The following is a 22,086-nucleotide window of genomic DNA, read 5'->3' as shown; positions in this document are numbered from 1 at the left end:
TATGTTGAAATTATTTATTAATATTTACAAATATCGAATAATACTGTAACTACATGAAATATATGTATATTCTCTGTCCTCGTTTTCCTGTGTCTTTCTTAGTCGCATACGAAATTGAAAGGAAGATCAACTTAGTCAAGATATACTGAAATATTTCCCGCTAAAACATCTATTTCATTCATCGTCCGAGACTAAGAGCGGCGTTGCAAAGATGGCTTTAAACAGAGCAACTTCACGACAGCCATGTTGAAGGGCAAAACTATAGAAATGTTCCCTTTTGGTAATTCAAATCTTCTGTCATCCAAAAATTGCTTATTGTTTCTGCCCTCCATCATGGCGGCCTTGAAGCCATGAAAACATTTCCCCCAATATATTGTCTTTTTGGGTACTAAGACCCACTTGGGTTAAGGCCTAAAAGCAGTAACGCATTAGCTAGATAAGATGATAAGTAACATTCACAACAAGCCGTACAAGCAAATAGGATAACCAAGCTAAATTTAAAAATCGAAATTTAAAGCTACAATATCGTAAATGAAAGCAAATAAAGTGTGCCTTTTTTATGTACAATTATGGAAGAGTATTCGCATTTTCGAGCGAGCATTTATTTTTCGATGTAAAAAGCATAACAATCAAACGGGATATCTTTTTGTAATAAGCTAACAAAACCGTACGAGAAGATGTCTTTCATTAGCGTGCTATCATTACTGCATGGCGCATTTGTCGGGGTCGTCTTCACTCGGTCTTGCAGGAGATCCTTCTAATGGTTTGATCTTCATGGGCTGCTTGAGGGAAGAACCACCTAAAGCAAAATGAAATAGGGATATTATTGACACAAATTGGGTGCAGATTGTGGGTATACGCCTTGTGCGACTCTTACGCTTCTCTTGTGTTTAGCAACCTCCCGCGAGCATCCAGAACTGGATATACGCACGCTAGGCATTGATCATTCCTTAGATAAATGTGTAGGATGAAAGAGAAAAACCATATGAGTCAAACAAGGCTCTTGCAACCTTGCGACAAGAGAGATGTTTACAATATGGGAGATGAAAAAACCTAATAATGGGTAACGGGGTAAGTAAATGGGGGAACCTACGTAGCAAGCACTTGATGTAATGTATTCATGCAAATACAATGAACCACACCTAATACAATAGACAATAGAATACAATAAATGTTCTGAAAATATTACATTAACTGAGTGCTATGTAGGTTCTCCCAATGGGTAACATGGTCTGAAATGAAACATGGTCTAAAATGACACATGGTCTGAAATGGGAAAAAATTACGCCAGAGCTAAAAAGGTCTATTAGACAAATACATCTTTAGTTTTGTTTGACGGATAAATGGCGTGCACTCTCAAAGCTACATTCAAATAGAAAACCCATCTTATAATAATATAATACTTACGAGGTGCCACATGTTTTCCTAGTGACCGTCTAGATGCCCTGGACTGACCAGGTCGTTTAGTACCAACATTAGACGATAGATGAGCTTTCTTCGGTGTTGGTCCCTCTGATGGTCTTGGGATGTTAGTTTTACGGGGAGACAGGACTGTCTGTGGTGCTACTAGACGAGAGGGCCCGCGAGGTGGAGATCGAAGACCGGAGGGATTTTCCTTCTGAAATAATATAAAGTGAATAAATAAATGAATGAGCAAAAAAGAAAAAAAAAGGAAATATTAAAATTGCCAAAGAACTTCAGATTAAAGATTATTTATTACGCTGTTTTTAAAACATATTACTTTGTATGTAAGAATCTTCTTTTCCGTTTTATTTTATTTCGCCATGTTGGTCTGTTAAGCAAAAAGTCTTAGAGCGAATGTCATTTGCAACAAACAGTCACGTGCTGATATATGACTTTGATAACGAATCAATTCAGCTCAAGGTCCCTTGGGGAAGGCTCTGCTGGATGGCAAACAAACTTTAAATTCTTTACAACTTGAAATCGAAAGTATACTGTCAGAGGAAAAAGCATTCAAAAAAGGTTTTTGGATAAGACATTAGTAATTCAGAAAAACTTATTTGAAAGAAAGTTTGAAATTTTTTTAGTAGATTATTATTTGCAGCGAAACGTCTTTGCATCATAATGCGCATGAGCAGAATATTATTCGTAAGCAGTTATTATCTCGTAATGATAAAAGGGTAAATTATACACCGTGAAATGATGAAAAAACTTACTGACGTTTCGGACGTTAGTCCTTCGTCGGAGCAAAACGAAGGTGTAAAACGGAGTGAAACGAAGAACGAAGGACAAGCGTCCGAAACGTCAGCAAGTTTTTTCATCTATAATTGTATAATTTACCCTTTTATCATTACTGTTTCATTAGAAACATCGACGCAGCTCACACTAGTTTTTAGCTAGTTATCTCTAGTTATTACTTCGGCCAATCCAAACGAAGGAAAAAAATAATTTAGTTAATTTATTTATCATTAAAAAATGATAAAATAGTTAAATAGTGCTTACCGCAGTAGCGCGGTTCATTGTTGGTATATGTGTTTTCTGTGTTACTCTAGCGATCTGACTTCTCGTTCGAATTCCTTGTTTATCCAGTGATGATTTATCTGGACGAGGCAGCTGAGTGGTCGTTCTTCTCAAGATAAATGGAGATTTGATTGGAACATCAGAGATGTCATTGAAGCCCATGCTTACAATCTCGGGTAGTCCCTCAGGGAGTTCGCTTTCGGGGCTGTTACATGCTGCTGTATTTGGTTCCTGGTGCGCGGATGTCCCGGACACCGAGTCCCCTTGACTTGTGAGTCGATGACGCTTTGGTACACTGTACGTTTCTAAAGAAAATACGAGAAAAATTTACTCAACTTGATGTCTGTACAAGACTTATGGCTGTAAACGTTGCGCGTTTTTGGTACTTTGGCTTTTTCGTTTCTATCAAATATATTAGTTACAATCTTGGTTGACGAAAACCAAACGTCTTTACAAAAGGTGTATCAATCTTTAATGGGTCCGTGTCCACTGGCAGAACGAAGCTTGAGATTGGACAAAATAACAAAAACAAAGAGAGCATGGATTATGGTGAACAATGTCTATTGTTCTACATGTAAGCTGCGTTCTTTGTTTTATCTCACCATTCATTGTTTGTTCATCCATTCCCAGGCTTCGTTCTGCCGGTTGTGGATTACCCCTCTTTAATCTGTAAGGATTGCCAATTGCTATGTATTTACAAATAACGACAGATAAAGGGATTGGTGTAGGCTATTATAACAGCAGTAGCAGCAACAAGAAAAATAACAAGAGCAAACGATAGCATCACCACCACTACCATCATTAACAACCGCAGCAACAACGACACCAGTAAAAACAACAGTTATAACTTTAGCACCACAACCACCAACGATGGTAACTGCATCCGTAACAACAGCAGCAGCAGCAACAGTAGCAACGGCAACCACAGCTGCCGCAACAGCAGCATCAATAACGACAGCAACAACAATAACAGCAGTATATCATCAAAAACACTAACACGATAGCAACATCAGAAGCAACAACTAGTTTGTTTCCAACAACACATACCTCGTTCAGCGACTCTTTTATTCAATTTACTGACAGGACGAATAGGCAAAGCCGATTCCTGAACTACTGGTCTTGGAGGAGGAACAAGGGTTTTTGCTGGCAGATGCTTGTTGTCGGTGATTGCGGCCGTCGTCACAGTAGACGATGCGGTAGCGATACCCAATGATGACATGGATCGTGCTAGAGGTGACAACATACTTGCTGTGTTCGTTGAACTAACAGTTGCAAATTGTTTAATCTCTGGGCTGGTAACTTCAGGCGATGCATCGACTGGTTCGCTATTACCATTATCAGCTGGCTCATTTTTCTTCTTTAGCTTTTCTGTTGCAAATTGAAGTCGTCTTTGTAAACTAGTATTCTGTCGTTCTAGATTTTTGTACTTCTTAATGAAGGCGTGGTATTCGTCGACAGTTTCGTGGAATTTTTTCGTTTCTTCGTCGGCTCGGCTTTTCTCTTTGGATAGATTTTCTTCTAACGTTTGTACCTTCTCTTGTAATCCTCTGCTAGTAATATCTACTGGTTCATCACCACGTTTAGTCTTTAGTCTCAGCTTCAGTGACGTATTCTCGTCCTCTAGTTCTGAGACCTTACATCGAAGGGGACACAGTTCACCATCTAGTTTAGCAACAGATGCCTTAGACTTGTTATACCTGGCTTCAAGCTCCTGTACTCGCGCTTTTAGCTTCATAACTTCAGTTGTGGAATCTTGTACTGAGTTATCATGCGTGTTTGAACCTCTAGATTGCGCTTCTTCAAGCTCTCGGCGCAAATTCGAACACTTCTCTTCTGCCAGCAACAGCTGTACCTTCAAGAACTCGACTTCTTCCTCGCGGTCTTTACACAACCTCGCAAGCTCTTCTTCAACTTTCTTGAGCTTCTTGTTCGCTTCTGCCAGTTCTTTCTCCTTCTCATAGTAAATTGTCTCAAGTTCTTTGAAAAGTTTAGCCAGCTCTTCATTCTCTTTCTGGGCTTTTTCGCCTTGTTTTTCTAGAGATTTTATCTGTTCTTCCAACTTTAGTTTTTCTTCTTTAACAGCATCCAAACTTTCCAATTTCTCTCTCGATTCTGCTTTCAATTTATCTACTTTTTCTTCGAGCTCTTTCTTGAGCTGCGTCTCAGTTTCAAGTTGAGCGTGAAGCTCTTCCAGTTGTCGTTCAATTTCTCTCAACTTCACTTTCTCATTCGACTCACTGACGATCAATTCCTCTTTTTCCATGTCAGCCTCGCTTTTCGCGCTCATCATCCCATTCAGCTGTTCTTTTAATACCTTGCATTCTTCTTCAGTTTCAGAAGAATGTACTCTCTCCCTCTGTGCTAAACTCTGGAATTCCTTCAAGGTTATCTGAAAGTTTTCATTTTCAACTGTTAATTCTTTCACACGTGTTTTTTCCTTGGAGAGAGCGTCTCTTGCTTGCTTAAGTTCGGCTTCAACGGATTTGATTTCGTCGTTTAGCGCATTGACTTCAGCTTCAAGTCCTTTCTGTTCATTATTGCGGTTTTTGTTCATCCCATCTAGTTGTTTCTGCAATGCAGACATCGTTAACTGCCCTTCATCAATTATCTCTTGCAATCTCTTACAGTTTTCTTCCAACTGCTGAACTTTTTGCTTTTCAGATTTAAGTTGCAGCGAGAGTTGGACAAATTTGCCGTGTGTCAAGCTGCCGTCTTGCATTTTATTCCTTGCCTGTTCGTATTCTCGTTCTCTCTCGTCAGCAGCTTCAAGCAGCGCTTTCTGGGATTCTTGTGCTAACTGGAGTTGATGTTTAAGCTGGTTTAGCTGATTTTCTACAGAGTTTATTTGTTCTTCTTTTGATACTATCTGCTGTTCAAATTCGTCTTCTCGTTTTACAGCAAATTCTTTGGCAGCTTCAACGATTTGGGATTTTTCTTCTTCAAACTGAGCGTCTCTTTTTTCAGCGTCTTCTTTGAGACCGGTAATCTAAAAACGAAAAATAAGATAAGATAAGATAAGATAAGATAAGATAAGATAAGATAAGATAAGATAAGATAAGATAAGATAAGATAAGATAAGATAAGATAAGATAAGATAAGATAAGATAAAATACAATTTACAATCAACACTCCCCGTAAGGGGATCTTCCGTGAGGTCCCCCCCCCCCCCCCCCCACGCGCACTATATCACTTCATTCTATATTTACAACATACAACACTCAACTCACTTTTTTACGAAGGGAGGAAACGTAGAACCCGGAGAAAACCCTTGTGGCAAGGGAGATAACAACACAGCAAACATACTCGATTCACATATTGTTTAGCTGAAAATCGAACAAGCGACTACTTTCTTGACAACTAAGAAAGGGTGATACTGACACTGCGTCTTAAGATCAACGAAAACTGGACGTTGACAATGACAATCTTATCTTACCTGTTCCAAAGCATCCTTTAGCTCTTTGCGCAGTTTTTCCATTTCATCACTGCTCGTATTCTCTTCCATACTTGCTTCACGCAACTTCTCTAACTGCTGTGTGACGTCACCCAAGTGATGACGTAATTCCAACTCTATTTCCTCCGAGCAAGTCAACTTCTTTTCCATACTTTCAACTTGGGCTTCTTTTTCACTTAACTTCTCCTGGAGTACGAACAACTCTTCTTCTTTTTGTTTCATATCGTACTTCAATTCCTCGTACTTTTGTTCAAGATCCGCGATCTTAGATTTGAATTGTGATTCAAGTTCTTTGTTTACTGAAGCGCTCTCTTCATTAGACCGCTGTAGCGCTGTCAGCTCATCGTCTTTAGACCTCAAAGAACTTTCTAGCTGCTTTATTTCATTTTCAGCGCGGGACAATTCAAAACGGAGACTTGATTCTGTTTTTAAATATTGGTTATCCATATCAGCAGAGGACACTAGTTTTTCTCTTTCTTCCTCCCATTGTGACTCTCTCTCTTCGAACGACTTTAACAAGGCTTCTGAATTCTTTTTTTCTTGTACAAGAGCATATTCCGCTTGTTCGACATCTTGTTTGAGAGTCTCCATTCTAGTTTCATAATCTTTGCAGGATTCGTGTACTTGAGTGAGGCTATCTAGTTGGTTTGTAACATTGAGGATCTGATCAGACAAGCTCTCAACCTCGTCTTCCTTCTCTCTCAATTTTCTCTCGAGATCTTGCACCTCTTCGCGCGTTATCTTAGCTTCTTTCTTCATTTTCTGGATTTCTTCTGCTCTCTGTTCGCACAGCACATCAAGATCTTCATTGGCTGAGTCAAAGAAGGCCTTCATTTCATCGAATTCTCGTTGCTTAGCTTCAAGGGACTGTTGTAGGTTATTAATCTGGTTGTTCAGTTCTGTTATTTGGGTGTTCTTGTCATCTATCAGTACGCTTTGGTCTTGTCTTCCTACTAGGTTTTCTTCGGCTCTTCTTTGAGCTTCTTCTCTCATCTGTAGATAAAGATATAATCTATAAACAAGTGATCAAATAATACACGATGAACAGGTGATTCTGAGTGTTACGGTAATACGCCACATCTAACAGCTCCAGTCATGGGTTCGATGTCTCGAATGACTCGAGTTCTGAGATGGGAGAACATTACTCCCAAGCTATATGATCAAATCCACTTGTGCGTAATGTTTTCCTTTTTCAAGCCACGTGTTATCTTTTGAGAATAAAATTCTTTGTTTGAGTTTGTATCCATATTCATTCTTTTCATGCGCAACCGTCAAATAAAGAAACGATATTCCAGCGAATGACACGTGGCTGTATTGGGAGAACATTAGGATTTGATCTGTTCGTTAAAGTCAAACTCACCTGTTTAGCCGAACTTATTTGATCCAGCAAGTCTTCTTTTTCGCGTACCAATTGTTTCTTTTCAATTGACATCTCGTCCAAGGATTTCTGGGTGTCTTGCAGGCGGTGAGTCAAGCTGCTAATCTGTGGGAATGGTATGAAGTTAATACGTAAACCCGTGTGTGAGGTCACTGAGGATCAAATTATGGACCTCTTGCTTAGCAAGCAGCACATTAACCAACCAAGTTACACTTGCCCCTTAAAACAAGTGTGAGGCTACTGAGGATCAAACTAGGACCTTTTGCTTAGCAGGCAGCACATTAACCAACCAAGCCACACTTGCTCCTTAAAACCAGTGTGTGAGGTTACTGAAGTGTGCAACACAAAAGACACAGTATAACAAATATTACGTAAATTATAATATCAAAGTACTGTAGGTACCTTTTCATCGCGTTTTTCGATAGCTTCGGACGATTCTTGCCGTACATTTACTAACTCATGTAACGCATCTTCATAATCTTGATTAGCACTACTTGTTTCACCACGATGACTTGTTATCTCATCTATCTTCTGTTGCAGATGTTCTTCTAATGTCTCGATCTTCTGACAGAGCTTTTCATTGACTTCAAGTAGCTCGTCGTTCGATTCCTCAAGCTGTATCGCGTATGTGCACTTTTCTTCGGGTTGCTTTCCAATTGCTTCTTTTTCTTCAGTTATTTTTTCCAATTTCTCGTTAGTGTATCTCAGTTTTTCCTCGCTGTTGTCAGACGATGACAGAATCTTTTCGTTCAACTCAGAGTTTTTCTTTTCCAATTCTTCAATCATTTCCTTGAGTTGATTAGAATTTAGTTCTTGTTGTGATTTTTCAAGGCTGATATCCTGTTCTAGAGTTACCATTCGTGCTTTCAACTCACTAACGATCTGTCTCTCTTCCTCGACTTTGCTAAGAAGTTCAGCATTTTCACCCTTCAAAGTCATTATTTGCTCTTCCAGTAATTCAATCATGCCTTTCATTTCAACGGTTTGTCTTGTCAACACCTCGGCATTTTCATTTTCTTTCTCCACACAATCCAACCTTGCAACTGTGTCATCCAATTCTTTTTTACATCGTTCGAACATTGAAGAGACTTGGTCTTTTTCAGCGACTGTCTTTCTCAATTCTGACTCGGTTGTCTCTAGCAGGCTCGAGAGTTCAGTTATCTCATCTTGGTATTTCATATCACATTCTTTCAAATTTTGTTCCATTGTCTGGAAGCTCGTTTCCATTTTCTTATGCTTTTCTTCCTGCGAATTTTTTTCGTTTTCCAGTTTCTCTAGGTTCTGTTTAAACCCGTCTAATTCTTCTTTGAGCGTCTTTGCATGCTGTTTGCTGGTAGAAATCTCCTTCTCTAGTTCAGTTCTAGCTTGGTTGCTCTCTCTTTCTGCTAGCATCATCGCATCGTATTGCGCACGCTTCTCTTCCAATAGCTCTTCAACTCTGTTGCAGGACATCTTGTAGCTCTGCCTCGATTCCTCAAGCTGGGCATTCAAATCTAGAACTTTTCCTTGGTGTTCCTTCTGAAGTTCATCAACCGTCTGCATTAAACTGGTCACCCTATCTCTCACTTTATCCAGCTCTTCCTGCAAGCTTGTGTTTTGTTCTTTCTCATAATTTAAAGCATCTGTCAACTCCTTGTCCTTCTTGCTCATTTCGTTCAGAACCTCATCTTTGTCCTGGTGGATCTTCCTCTCAATTTCAGCTTTGCTCTCCTCTACCTCTTTCAGTTTGTCTTGCAGCTTCGAGTACTCCGCAATATTCAAATCCTTAGTTTCTTGTAAAATCCGTTCCAACTCTTCCACGCGCAGGCAGTTCTTTCTAAGCTCATCTTCAACAGTTTCAAGGCTGGATAACAATGATTGTACTCTGTCTTGAAGGTCCTTGTTTTCTTGTCTAGCAGAAGACAACGCCATTATATTTTCTTCGTTTTTGCTCTCGGAATCCATAGAAAGATTCGATACTTTTTCTTCCATACGTTTGACAGCTTCCTCTTTAGCTTGGATTTCATTTTTAAGGCCTTCAACTTCAGTATTAAGATCTCGTTCAACGTTTTCGCGTGTGGACTGAAGCGCATTGCATTCAACTTTTAGATTTTCCAACTCCAGTATTTTAGCTTCAAGCGCAGCAGATTTCGATTCAATAACCTGGTTCAGTTCTACGATCTCTTGTTTACGGCTTGTCATGGTATTTTCCATCTCTATTATCTCAGTTTTTTGCTGTTCTGCATTTTCTATGGAAATCTGTTGGCTTTTCTGCAGCTCTTCGATTTGCACTTTGTATTCCTCGTTCACATTCTCAATCTCCATCTTCATAGATTCTTGGACTTCTTTTACTTTAGCTTTGAGTTCTTTGACTATAGCGTCTCTCGCTTGGCTGTTCTCATTCACTCCTTCCCTCAACTTTACAAGCTCTTCTTCTTGAGAAGTAGAAAGTTCATTCAGCTTGACTACTTCATCTTCCTTACCAGCTAATAAACTTTCGAGTTCTGTCACTCGTTGTTCTTTCTCGATGACCAATTGTTTAAACGTCTGCAAATTGCCATCCACTGCAACAAGCATATTCTCCGAGACTTCTTTATCCTCTATTGCCTTGCTCAGCTCGTCCCTTGTCCTACCAAGATCTTCCTCAGTCTCTTGGAGCTTTTCAAGGACTTCTTTTATCTCCTTCTGGGTTAATTCTTTTTGGGCAGTCATTTCTTGGTTACTACACAGTAGATTGCTTCGTTCCGTTGCTATACTTGTTTGAAGTGCATTCAGCTCGTTCTTATAGCTTTCCATTTCTCCTGCAGTCATTGTCAATTGTTTTTCCAATTCTTCTAGGTTCGTTTCTGCAGACTCCTTAGAGTGTTTCAATGATTCTACTGTTGTACTAAACGTGGCCTGCATACCCTCCTTCTCTTTCCATAGCGTTTGTATCTGAACTTTAAGGAGTTGGATTTCTTCTCTTAGGCTTGCCACCAACTCTTCCTTCTCTGCGACTCTTTGTTCGGAATCCTGTCTTTCTTTTCTTAGCTCCTCTACCGTCTTTTGTAAACTTTCTACAAGTTCTCCTGACTTTTCCTTCTCGGCGCTTGATTCAGTCTTCACGAGCTCTAACTCTTTAGTCTTCTCGTCCAGCGAGATGGAAGCCTGTTCTAAAGATGCCTGAGCGTTCTCAAGGTTTTCTTTGAGTATGGTAGTAGAGTCTTTGAGATTTTTAACCTGTGATTCTAGGGCGTTCACCTTGCTGGTCAACTCTTCTATACATCCTTCTTTGTCCTCGATGTCCATTTGCGTAACTTCAAGCTGAGATCTTAATACTTCCATGTCCTTGGTTACAATACAGTGACTGTCCTCCTTCTCTTGGGATTTTTGTTTAATTTCCTTGACCATTCCCTCAAGCTGGTTTATCTGTATCTCGTATGACTCAATTAACTCATCTTTGTCTTCAAAATCCATCTGTAAGATCTCTTTCTGAGCTGTCAAACCTTCAAGGTCTTTTTCTAGCTGTATGGTTTTCTCTCTGGATTTTTGTAATTCGTCTTCTCGAAGTTTTACTCTTTCTTCAAGCTTTATCTTCTCTTCGCTCAAGTGTCTGACTTTTTCTGCGTTCTCTTGTATTGTCACCTTCAATGTCTCCATCTCATTTCCCGCTTCTCCTTTCAGAGATTTCTCCTCTTGCAACAACACCTCTTTATCTGAACTCAAGGTCTCGATCATTCTTTCCAAATGCACTTTTTGCTCATCTAAACATTTGAACTCTTCGGATTTTACTTGCAAATCATTTTCTACAGTACTAAGTCGTTGTATCATTTCATCTCGCTCTACCCTGTTTTCTTCATTCATCTGAACCAGCTTTAGTACCTCTTTTTCCTTCGCCTCTAGCAGATGACACACCTTTTCTTTTTCTGATAAAGCAGCATCTAGATCTTTTCTGGTGTTAGACAGAATTTCTCTCTGACGTTGGAATTCATTTTCAATCTCGTTGACATTATTCTGACTCTCCACGGATTTGGAATCGAATTCTTGGTTTTTGTTTTCTATCACTTTAGTCAACATCTCATTTTTGTTTGCAAGTGTACTAAGTTCTTCCTTGGTGGTACCTAACATGGCATTATTTTCTTCCAATTCTGCTCTCAATCCGTTGGATTCCTTCTGTAGCTCTTCATACTTGGAAGAGAGTTGTTTCAATTGCTGTTCTTTGATGTTTATCAATTCCTCTTGTTGTCCAACCTTGGCGACTAATGCATCTGCTTTCGTTTGAAGTTCGATCATTTCGCTTACAGATTCCTGAGCCGTAGTGTCCAAAGATGCCTTGATATTCTCTATCTCTGCTTTCAACATATCCAGCTCGCTATCCTTGTTTTCAACAACTTTTATCAAATGTTGGTTTTTCTGTACAAGATTGGCGTTCTCCTCTTGTAGAATGCTAAACGAATTTTGTAAAATTTCCATTTTCGTTGCGAGTTCAGCTTTTTCTTTTCCTTCGCTTGCCAGGCCACTTTTCAAAGAAGCTATTTCTTGAAGTCTTGATTCCTCAAGCTCGCAGGCGGTGGACAGCTTTATCTTCAACTCTTCTATTTCTCGATTCATCTTCTCAAGATCAGAAGATATTTGTTCGCCAGATGATTGGCAGGTTACCTCCAAGCTTTCTTGTTTCTCTTGTAATTCTTGAAGTTCCTTCTTCTTTTGTTCTAGGCATTCAACCAAGTGTTGTTCTTTCTCTACTAATGCTGTGTTTTGGTCCTGTAGGGCGAGAACCATCTGTGCACTGTCATCCATCAGTGCTCGAATAGCTTCGCATTCTTCTTCCATGGAACTAGCTTTCCCCAACGCTTCTTTCAATTCCTCTTCCTTAACCGTTAAACTCTTGCCAACTCGTTGCAGCTCATCTGTCAACTCAGCAACCTTAGCATTTGCCTCGGATTCCTTCAACTGATAATCTGCTGTATCTTTACCATAGGTATTCTGCAGTTTCTGATGCTCTTCTCTGCTCGACTCCAACTCCTTGGACTTCATCTCCAATGCCAAATTCGAATTCTGGTACTGCTCTATAAAACTTTCTTCTCTCGTTTTAAACTCCTCGTACTTCTCCTTCATGCTCTGACATCTTGTTTGCACCTGTTGCAGTTCAGTATTCTTGTCCTGGAGTTCCTCTTGAGCATGAATAAGATTACTTTTGGATAATTCGAGGGACTGCTCCATTTGCGCTACCTGGTTCTTCAGATTTTCCAGTTCTTCATTTGCACTTTGTGATTTGGAGTTAATATCTTGAAGTTTTGAATCGAAGCTGTTTTGTAGCTCAGCCAATTCTTGAGCCTTGCGCTCTTCTTCCTGTTCTTTCACAGGAATTGTCTCCATAATGGCTTTTAGTTTGTTCTCTAATTCTTCCTTGACCGCATTTACTCCAGCAATCTCTTGCTCATTATCTTGAATTACCTTCTGCGCTTCAGTCAGAGATTTGGTTACCTCCCGGTATTCATTCCTTACAGACTCAATCTCGTTGTCTTTGGATCCTAAAGCATTTTCCAGGTGAGATTTCTGCTCCAACAATTCAGAAACGTCTTTCCCAAGACCATCCAGCTTCTGTTTCAGGTTCATAATCTCATCTTCGCTACAACTCCTTAAGTTTTCCAAATCTTTAAGGTGGAGCACAATTTCTTGTTCCTTGGTCTTGATTATCTCCCGCTGTTCTTCGTTCTGCAGCTCAAGCTGTTGATACCTCTGCTCAAGATCACTCCTGTTTTTCTCATCCACTTCTCCTTGCAGCTTGATTAATGCAGATTCCGCTGTTTTTAGTTGCCCAGCAAGTTCTTCTATATCAGATTCTTTCTTTTGTATTACATTGTCTTTGTTTTCGTACGCTTCCTTCAGGGTCAAAAATGAGGCATCCGAGTTCTCTAACGCAGCTTGCAGTTCGTTAATCTTGGACGCCATGCTTTGAATTTTCATTGCTTTTTCTTCCAGCTCTGCACTTTGTTTGTCCATCTTTTCGGCCAAAAGTCCACATCTCTCTTCTGCCTTTGAAATTAATGCTTGCTTTTCAGACGAAAGTGCGTCAAAGTCTTTCTTCAACGATTCGATTTGTTCTTCTTTCACAGCAAGTTCTTTAAGGAATGTTTCCTTTTCTTCGGCAATGTCCTTGATTCGCTGCTCGTAATCTTTAATGGCAGTCTCCGCTTGCTCAGCGCGATGCCTCCAGTGTTCATAATCTTTCGTAGTAGCTACATGCTTATCGACTAATTCTTTAAAGTCTTCAGACTTTGTGTCAGAAAGATCACACGCTTTCTTATAATCATTTTGTAACGCCTTGATGTCTCGTTTCAGAACTTCGTTCGCGATGTTCAGGTTTTTCTCCTTCTCACTGAAAGTCGCCTTTTCTCTCTCAAGCTCTTCACACTTTGCCAAGAGTTCTTCTTCTTTCTTGGCGGTATTTCTGCATTGCTCTTTAAAAGATTCCTCCATCTTTGCTTTCTCTTGTTCGTGTGCAGTCAACATGTTCTGTAGGTTGATATGTGTTTCTCTTAACTTCGACACCTCGTGGCTTTTCTTCTCCAGTTCATCTAAAGACCCAAAGAGTTCTTCGTTTTTCTGGCTCATCAACCTCGAAAACTCCTGCTTTTCCTTATCCTTTTCTTTCTTTATTAGAGCAACTTTTTCTTCTAGCACTACCATCTCGTTCTTGAAGTTCTTTTTCTGCTCTTCTATGTCTTTATCTTTTCGAGTAGCATTTTCTTGTTGTTCTCGAAGGAGTAGCGAGCTTTCTTCGAGTTTCTTCCTCAGTTCATCTTCAGTTCTTTTCTCTTCTTCAAGATCTCCCTTAACTTTATGGACTTCACTTTGGAGTTTGGCATATTTATTTGCCTCTTCCACTAGTTGTTTTTCAAGTTGAACGACCTTGTTTTCTTGGTCTGAATACTGTTGCCTTTGAATATCTTCATTCTCGGACACTGACTTCTTCATGCTGTTCACCTCTGATGTCTTGGCTTCGAGTACCTTTTCGGTATTTTCTTGTTTACTCAGAATTTCAGAATTTCTCTTCTTTATTTCATCATATTCATTTTTCTTGGTCTCCAACTCCTGTACAAGTGAACCACATCTTTGCTCAAGTTCTTCAAACTTGTTACACATGTTTTTGACATCGTTGTCCTTAGCTTGGGTCATTTGCTCAGCTTCTTTTAGCTTCGCTTCGAGCTTAGAATGCTTCTCTTTATTCTCACTGATGCTCCCCTTCAGTTCATGCAACTCTTGATTCAGCTGCTGAATATCTTTCTCATACACTTCTACCTTTTCTTTCAGCTCCACCATTTCTTGTTCCTTCTTTCCTGTACTACACGATGATGCTCCTAGATATTTCTTAAGTTCTTTATTCTCTACCTCTAGCTTGATCTGCACAGTACGCAAGTTTTCGAGGTCACACAAGGCTTGTTTTCTCATCTTCTCCATCTCTGCTATCTTCTCCGTTGCTTTGCTATCAGCATTCTTGATGCAGTCTTCTTTACGCGTGATCTCATTCTTAGCAGCATTCAGCTGATCTTCCAATTTCTTTCTATTCGTCGCTTCACGATCCAGCTCAACAAGCATGGTGTTTTTCTCTTGTTTTAGAGATTTGATTTCTTGTCCCAGATCGGCAATGGTCTGATCCTTTGCCTTCATGGCGTGGTTCTTGTTGCAATCGTCATTCTTCGCGTCTGTTAACTGTTGCTTTAACTGTTGCGCTTCTCGTAGACTCTGGTCTAGTTTTCCCTGAAGCTCTCTTTGTGCTGACTGTGCGGTGTGTTGTTCTTGTTGCATTTTGTTGATTAGTTCTTGATGTTGTTTATCTAGTGCTGTCAGTGCTTGTGCATGGGATGAGACCTCTTCCCTAAGAAAATATCATCACAAAAAACGATTGATGGCCAGTTGGCTTCAGGGATGAGGGCAAAACAATTGTCATCTCACGGTACCCGATTTAGGGGGGAGGGGTGGTGTTATCCGGTACCCACCACCTCTGGAAGTGAAATCTTAGATTTTGTCTCCGAATATATCCTAAACTAAAAGCCAAACCACAGAAATGAATGGACTGTCTGTCTGCATGTATGCTAAAAAACATATTTGTGTATAGAAATTGCCACTACATACCCCCAGTATCGAGCATTTGAACAGGTCTCAGAGGAGGAAGGGGGTATGTACCGGTACCCACCACCTTAATTCATAAAATCGGGTCCCTATTTTGGACCATTGTTTTGACCTTGCCCCTTAATGATCATACCCCACAAGGGCGGATCCAGGGTTTTCTTGAAGGGGGGGTCTCAGGGGTAAATTTTGTGGGCAAAGGAATCCCAGTCGCATTTTTACCACAGGAAGCCCATTTGACCTCAGGAATGACAGGGGGGTCGCGACCCCCCGACCCTCCCCCTGGATCCGCCCTTGCACCACACACTATTAACTAAAGAAAAAAGCCCTTATTTTATTAAACCCAGGAAAGACTTATTTGTATAACTAGTATTTATCACACACAATTGAAAAACACCCACTGCTATTAATCAGAATGCAGAAAGGATAAAGACATGTGCTTTATAGAATATACAAGTGCCTATGATGGGATAATCCATGGTGTGCCACTCAAAACCATGGTATAACTAGTACTGTATTTATCCCAATCAGAATGCAGAACAGCCTAAAGGCTGTATCATTGGTTAAAAGTTGGTCCTTTTCCCGCACAATTGAAAAACACCCACCGTCATCAATCAGAATGGATATAGACTTATGTGCATTATAGAATATACAAGTGCCTCAAGGGATATTCCATGGTATGTTACTAGAAAACCGTTGTATAACTAACTATATATATAACATATTCACCTGTACTGTTTTTCTTTTTCCTTCAATCTTTCTTCATGGCCTTTGATAACTGCCTCAGAATTGTGTCTTTGGCATTCCAATTCTTGACTCAACTGCTTGGATTTCTTCTCTGTTTAAATAATATCAAAAATTATCAGGTCAGTGATTTTTTAATTACCATTGTTTTACTTTGGGGATCCATGTTAAAATAAAATTATGCTAAATAGATTGTATATTGTAAAATGTGTAGACTGTCATTAGGCTTTTAAGATTTTACCAATTACTGCTATTTTTCATAAACATGTAAATTCTGTAGCTGTGAGCCAAATTTTTTTTGCTGCCACCAAGTCAAAGTTATGAAAGGTACCGACTGATTAGTTTTTATTGACAGCAGCGTAAAAATCGAATTTCAGCTAACAGCTATTGAGTTCGCATGTTTATGAAGATAGCAGTATATGAATGCAATGCAAGCTCAAATTGCAACTTATGGCCTGCTGGTATTTGGTGTCTTGGGTTCAAATCCTGGACTTGGCACCACATGTGAGCAGAGTGTGCATCCTCCTAAGAAAGATCTCTGGTTTTGCTCCCTCCATAAAACCCAACTTGGTATATCCCAATTCCATTTGTAAGCTTTCTGTGACCTATGACTTGGATTAGCTTAGAGCTTTCAGGGCTTGATAAAATTTAATGGATTTTTTGTGTAACTGATTTTTTAAAGTTAGTTTTACTGTAACTGCCAACTTGTCCCTTCATTTATACAGCTTTTTTCCATCCATCCCAAGTATGATATTCATAAACCAATGTATTTTCCCCCAAACTTAAAGTCAAACATTTACTGTGCTACACGCCATACCGTACACACTTCAATAGGTTATGATTCCATTTTGCTACGAGTAATGACTTTTGTTCAAATTTGAATTGTGTTTTTATCGCTAACCAATTAGGTATCAGCACCTAACTTTGATGTTTTGATACTGTTACATCAATATACAAACTCCGACTATTGAAAATTCAGAGTGAAGCACCAAAGGAGTTGACCTATTGATTTTTTGATCAATCAAAGTTGGCTACAGCTGCTAAACCTCATCTTTTCATCTGGTTTCCAGGCATTTGGAAATATCAGATGACCGAGTTTTTCTCAAGTTTGATGGGGAAGCACAGGTGGCATTGCAGTAAAGTAGCTTGCCTCTCACTAATGATGTGACCTTGGTTTGAGCCCCGCTGGGCTTGGTGTTATACAGTATGAGTAGAGTTGTTCGTTGGTTTTTCTCCTGTGCTTAAAGGATTTTTCTCCAGGTTTCCTCACTCCACAAAAATCAACTTCCAGATTCTAGTTTCAATCTTTATTGGTTGTCATGTAATTGGGTCTTAGAACAGTAAAGCTTGGTTAAGGAACATGTCCTCACTATGACATAAGGTAACATAAGCACAAGCAGAAGCATAAAAATAAGGAGATTGCTTTGATCCTTGTGCTTATGTTTATGCTCATGCTTGTGCTTATGTCACAGTGAGGATGTCAACAGAGAAGTGAGTGAACTTGATACGCTTATGTCTGTGCTTATGCTTATGTTGCTAGTGAAAACCATGCTTAAGGCTTATCGTCCGCCTCAGAGTGGCAAAGTCGTATAAAATAAAATAAATATTTAGATCTACATGTAACACTGACCTGAAGCCTCAAGTTGTACCACAGTTTTATCCAACTGGCTAGTCATCTTCATCAATTCCTCAGAAACATGAGTGGACTCCTTGATTTTGTTATCCAAATTCTGTCTTATTTCTGTCAATTCCATGTCTTTTTCTTGCAGCACTTCAGTGTTTTTCATCAACTCTTTTTGGCTTGATTGAAGCTGTAACTCTAGTTTTGCTAACGAATTTTTCAGATCAGTTATCTGTTGCTTGAGTTGTGTTGCTTCTCGAACTTCAGTTGAAGGTATTTCAGGCATGGTATCATTATTCAATGGCTTCTCTTCAATAATCTTTTCTGATTCCTGGCAACAAAAAATAGGGTTTTAGCATGGGCTTCATTAAAGGTCGTAATAATAAAATACTCCATTAAATGAGCAAACTTCTCCAGCTTAAACTACCACTTAGCTTAGTAAGTTGTAATAAGTTTACTTAGATTTCCTGGCTAGTACAAAATAAAATAATAAGTTTGTTTCCTGTTGCGCGACCCATCCTAATTTTCTTGCTGATTTTTAACAACCCTAATATTTTTTCATTCCCAAATGCACAACAGGGTTCCCAGGAAGCTAATTTTTACTGCTGTATCAGTAAAAAAAAAAAAAAAGAAAAGAAAAGAAAAGAAAAAAATCTTTTTTTGTTTGGCCTAGTACAAAAGGTTCTCCTATACATCTCAAAAGTCAATGAAGCCCCTGTTTTAGTTTTGGGAATATCAGGGTTTGTGTGAATTCAAACCTCCTTGGGTACAAACAGAAAATCTCAAGCAAAATATACTAACAATTTCATGGCTCAAAAACTGTCTTATCAACTATGTACATGCATTGAAAAGCCTTCCCATTCCTGCAATCAGCATGTACTAATAAAGAGGGCTCATTATGTTTCCCTTGATTTGAGGGCTCTTCTCTTTTTTTTTCCTTTCCCTATTTCATGTTCCATGCCATGAAAATAGGTCAAAATATATTTCACCGGTCAAAAATAAAAAACACTGGCAGGCCAAATTTTCTTCCTATTTCGACCCCAGTAGTAGGGTGGTATGGAGCGAACCTCACAAAAGGGCCCCATAGGGGAGTGATGGTTGTAAAATATAAGTTTTTCATAATTAAGTTTTTAAAGATTTCCTTCTAGTAATTTTTGATTTCTGTACTACTGAATGGACCACAGAAAAAATGTGATCATTAAAAACAGTTATTTAACATTGTAAACAGTTATTCTGTAAATGGCAGTCAAAAAACTTTTATTAGTGGATAGATGAATGCTTATAATGAAGTATTACCAGATAAATCATCGCTCTTTCTTTAATTATTGATCGTAGGCTTTTAAGATAGACTTTTCACCAATAACAGTTTTTCAACTGGGCCTGGTTGTATACAAAGGGTGGATAAGCACTATATCCAACAGATAAATCTTATCCAGTGGATAAATTCATTGGATAACAGCATCAACTTATCCACTGGATAAGGATTTATCCATCAGATAGCACAATTCACCCTTTGTACAACACTGCTCTGCTGTTTACAGAATAACTAGCCATCATAATGATCACCCAGGAATATGGTCATGTGTGTTTAAATTGACATCAAACTCAGCTGTTATACAAGTCTTTGAATTCAAACTCTTTCTGTTTTGGTAGAATACAGATCAAAAGAAGCTTTACTAACCAGTGAACCATTTTGAAGGTGATTTTTCAACTGCATTAATTCTTGTTCAATCTTTTGCCGTTGTTGTACTTCAGCATCATATTTGGCTTGAAGATCAGACTCAGCAAAATCATTCATATTTTGTCCATCACTGTTACTAGACTGGCTTGACGACCTTGATGAAGTAGATCTATTGCTGTTGTCTCCAGAATGACGCAATTGAGATTCCAAAGTTTTTATCTTATTAGTTTGACCTAAAAAATGCATTCAAAAAATTATTTTTTCATTCAATGAGATAAGTTATTATTTAAAGGTGATGATGAGAAGCCAAAATACTTTGATTGTCATTTTTTACTAGATATTATGATCACTAACTTAGTGATCATCCGCAGCAACGAAATCTAATCTATAGCTTCATGAGTACAAAATTTTGTTGATAAAATTATTATTTAAAAAAAAGATCTTGGACACTAACTACTGATATTACAAAATAATGGAAAACCACAGAGACTTTGTTGATCAAAGAAAATAATCGATCACAAGCAATGAATGGGGACATTATCATCACCTCTAAGTTTATTCAACTAGTTCTTCTATGCACTTTAGCTTTTATAATAGTAATTTTGTCAGTATGAAAGTACTCAATGCAACTGTAGATAACAATTTGTGGATGAGGATGACCACTACAGTAGTTAGTGATCAAAATATCTAGTTAAAAAATGACTGGTAATCAAAGTATGTTGCCTTCTCATCATTACTTTTATACTAAAACTGTATGCCCAATGGTGTTACCATATATGTCTGGCCTATGTGTGGACTTGGTAAGTGAAACTGAAAAATAAAAGGCCATGCTAGCATAGAATTGCTCCAGTGCTTATAACTGGGACTCATAAGGATCTCCCTGCTAGAATATTTCATAATTTAACAGCATTGGATAAATGCTGTAAGGGGTTTATACACTCAATAACAGGGCCCAGTTGTATTTATCTGATGGATAAATCTAATCCAGTGGATAAATGTATTGGATAACAGCATTAATTTTACCGTGCAAGCAGTCTCCTTTTACCTCCTCAAAAGTAGTCTCCTATGCAGCCCTTATTTGTGTTGTCAAGCCATGCTCACTCCCCTAAGTTAGGGGAGTGAGCGTGGCATGATGAGACTGATAGCCACCGAGTAGGAGACTACCTCAACGGGCAAGAAGAGGAGACTCTGCTCACAGGGTACATTGATTTCTCCACCCTTTATACAGCCATGCCCAGGAGAGGAAGATTCTATTGTTTTGTGCTCCGCATTGAACTACATTGTGAATATGCAGTAAGGAGTCCACACACTCAATCACAGGACTAAGATTGATCCAAATTAAGCTACATTCTTTGCTATAATTTGGGAATATGCATTGCTGTATTAGTGGTTTATAGATACATCAAAACTTTTTTCAATGGCTTTTACTGAGAAACTAAAAAACCGTTATTGAAAAACAACGTTTAAAAAGAAAGTTTAAACGGTGATCAAAGCTTTCTTTTCAAATGTTGGCGAGAAAATCAAACCAAACGCCGCCATGAATTTTTTACCCTTTGTAAGTCTAAATTTTTCGGTTATGATAAAATAATTTCACTATTTCTTAGTACTGTAATAGTATTTTCTGGATGTTTGTATAAGATTTCGAGTTACATCAGTTTGATTTTACACTCCATTGGTCAAAATCATTAATTTTTTAAAATTTAAAATCGTGAAGAAAAACTTACCTTCGAGTTGTCTCTTTTGAAAAGAATTGTGCTCTTGTAGTTTAGATAGTTCAGCAGACTGTTTCTCGTACTTCTTCAGGGACTGCGTGTGTTCGCATTGTATTTTTTCTAAATCATTTTTTAACTGTGTGGCTTTATTCACCTCGTTATCCAAACATTGCTTGACTCGGTTTAGTTGTCCTTCAATACTACTAAGTTTACCATCTTTAAGCTGAATTTCGTGGAGTAGTTTTTGTTTATTCCTCTCAGCTTCATCACAGGACTCAGATAAAGACTGGATTTCTCTTTTTAGCGTGGAATGTTTTCCTCTTTCTTCTTCTGTTAATCTTTTTTGTTTTTCCAACGCCGCAGTACAGCTTTCAAGCTGAAAGAGCTTCTGCTTGTTGTCCTTGACTATCCTTTCGTTTTGCTGCTCTAACTCGGTTATATGTTTGAGTACATAAGCACTCAAGCCCTCCTTCCATTCGTCCTTAGCCCAGCTCATGGCTGACAGGAGTTTAGAGGCACTCAAGGGCCGAAAAAATTAGAGAAAATGTCGGTCAAAAACCAAGACTTTTTTGGTATCTTGATCAAGTTTTATTCCAACGACAGTTGAACTTTGTCTCCTTCACGTTTGGATTTTGGAGCGAAAATGCTCGTATTTGATTGGTCAACATGGTATGGGTCCCTAGGACTGCGCGGTTACGAAAACACAGGAAGGCCGACATAGTATTTTTATTTCCTGTGGTGTTAATAATAAATGAAATACAAATAAAATTTAATTTAAAAAATAATAACCAAATAATAATAAATAATAATCTAAAGACCATTAACGAAAACAGAAGGATGTCCGACATTATGAATTTTTAAGTTTCTCGGGCTGCTTGTGTCCAAATGGACTAATAAAAAAACACTTATAAAATATCAGTAAAAGTC

At 38.7% G+C, this 22,086-nt stretch overlaps 1 protein-coding gene across 1 annotated transcript; it reads right to left on the bottom strand.

Annotated features, from left to right (window-relative positions):
• Window positions 1–21,743, bottom strand: LOC116305709 (uncharacterized). Its single transcript, XM_031715673.2, has 11 exons — window positions 21,172–21,743; window positions 19,448–19,680; window positions 17,776–18,097; window positions 16,131–16,239; window positions 7,713–15,150; window positions 7,293–7,415; window positions 5,915–6,925; window positions 3,529–5,467; window positions 2,464–2,786; window positions 1,408–1,618; window positions 1–799 (listed from the first exon to the last, which is right to left on the bottom strand). The coding sequence occupies exons 1-11, from the start codon at window positions 21,653–21,655 to the stop codon at window positions 702–704; spliced, it is 12,291 nt and encodes a 4,096-aa protein (XP_031571533.2). The 5' UTR covers window positions 21,656–21,743; the 3' UTR covers window positions 1–701.
• Window positions 21,744–22,086: the final 343 nt, after the last annotated feature.

Source organism: Actinia tenebrosa, unplaced genomic scaffold (assembly GCF_029948245.1).
Source record: "Actinia tenebrosa isolate PJP-AT-01 unplaced genomic scaffold, QUT_ActTen_1.0 PGA_scaffold4__44_contigs__length_22323623, whole genome shotgun sequence".
NCBI classification, from domain to species: domain Eukaryota; kingdom Metazoa; phylum Cnidaria; class Anthozoa; order Actiniaria; family Actiniidae; genus Actinia; species Actinia tenebrosa.
Note: the sequence above shows the minus strand (reverse complement) of the source record. Positions and strands in the feature narration are given on the sequence as shown.

Bases quoted from the DNA above. Each gene is read 5' to 3' on its own strand.
- LOC116305709 (XM_031715673.2), bottom strand. From the start codon at position 21,655: ATGAGCTGGGCTAAGGACGAATGGAAGGAGGGCTTGAGTGCTTATGTA. The intron at 16,240-17,775 runs GTCAGTGTTACA...TTATTTAAACAG, and splicing joins GGTACAACTTGAGGCTTCAG to AGAAGAAATCCAAGCAGTTG. The intron at 5,468-5,914 runs GTAAGATAAGAT...TTTCGTTTTTAG, and splicing joins TAAAGGATGCTTTGGAACAG to ATTACCGGTCTCAAAGAAGA.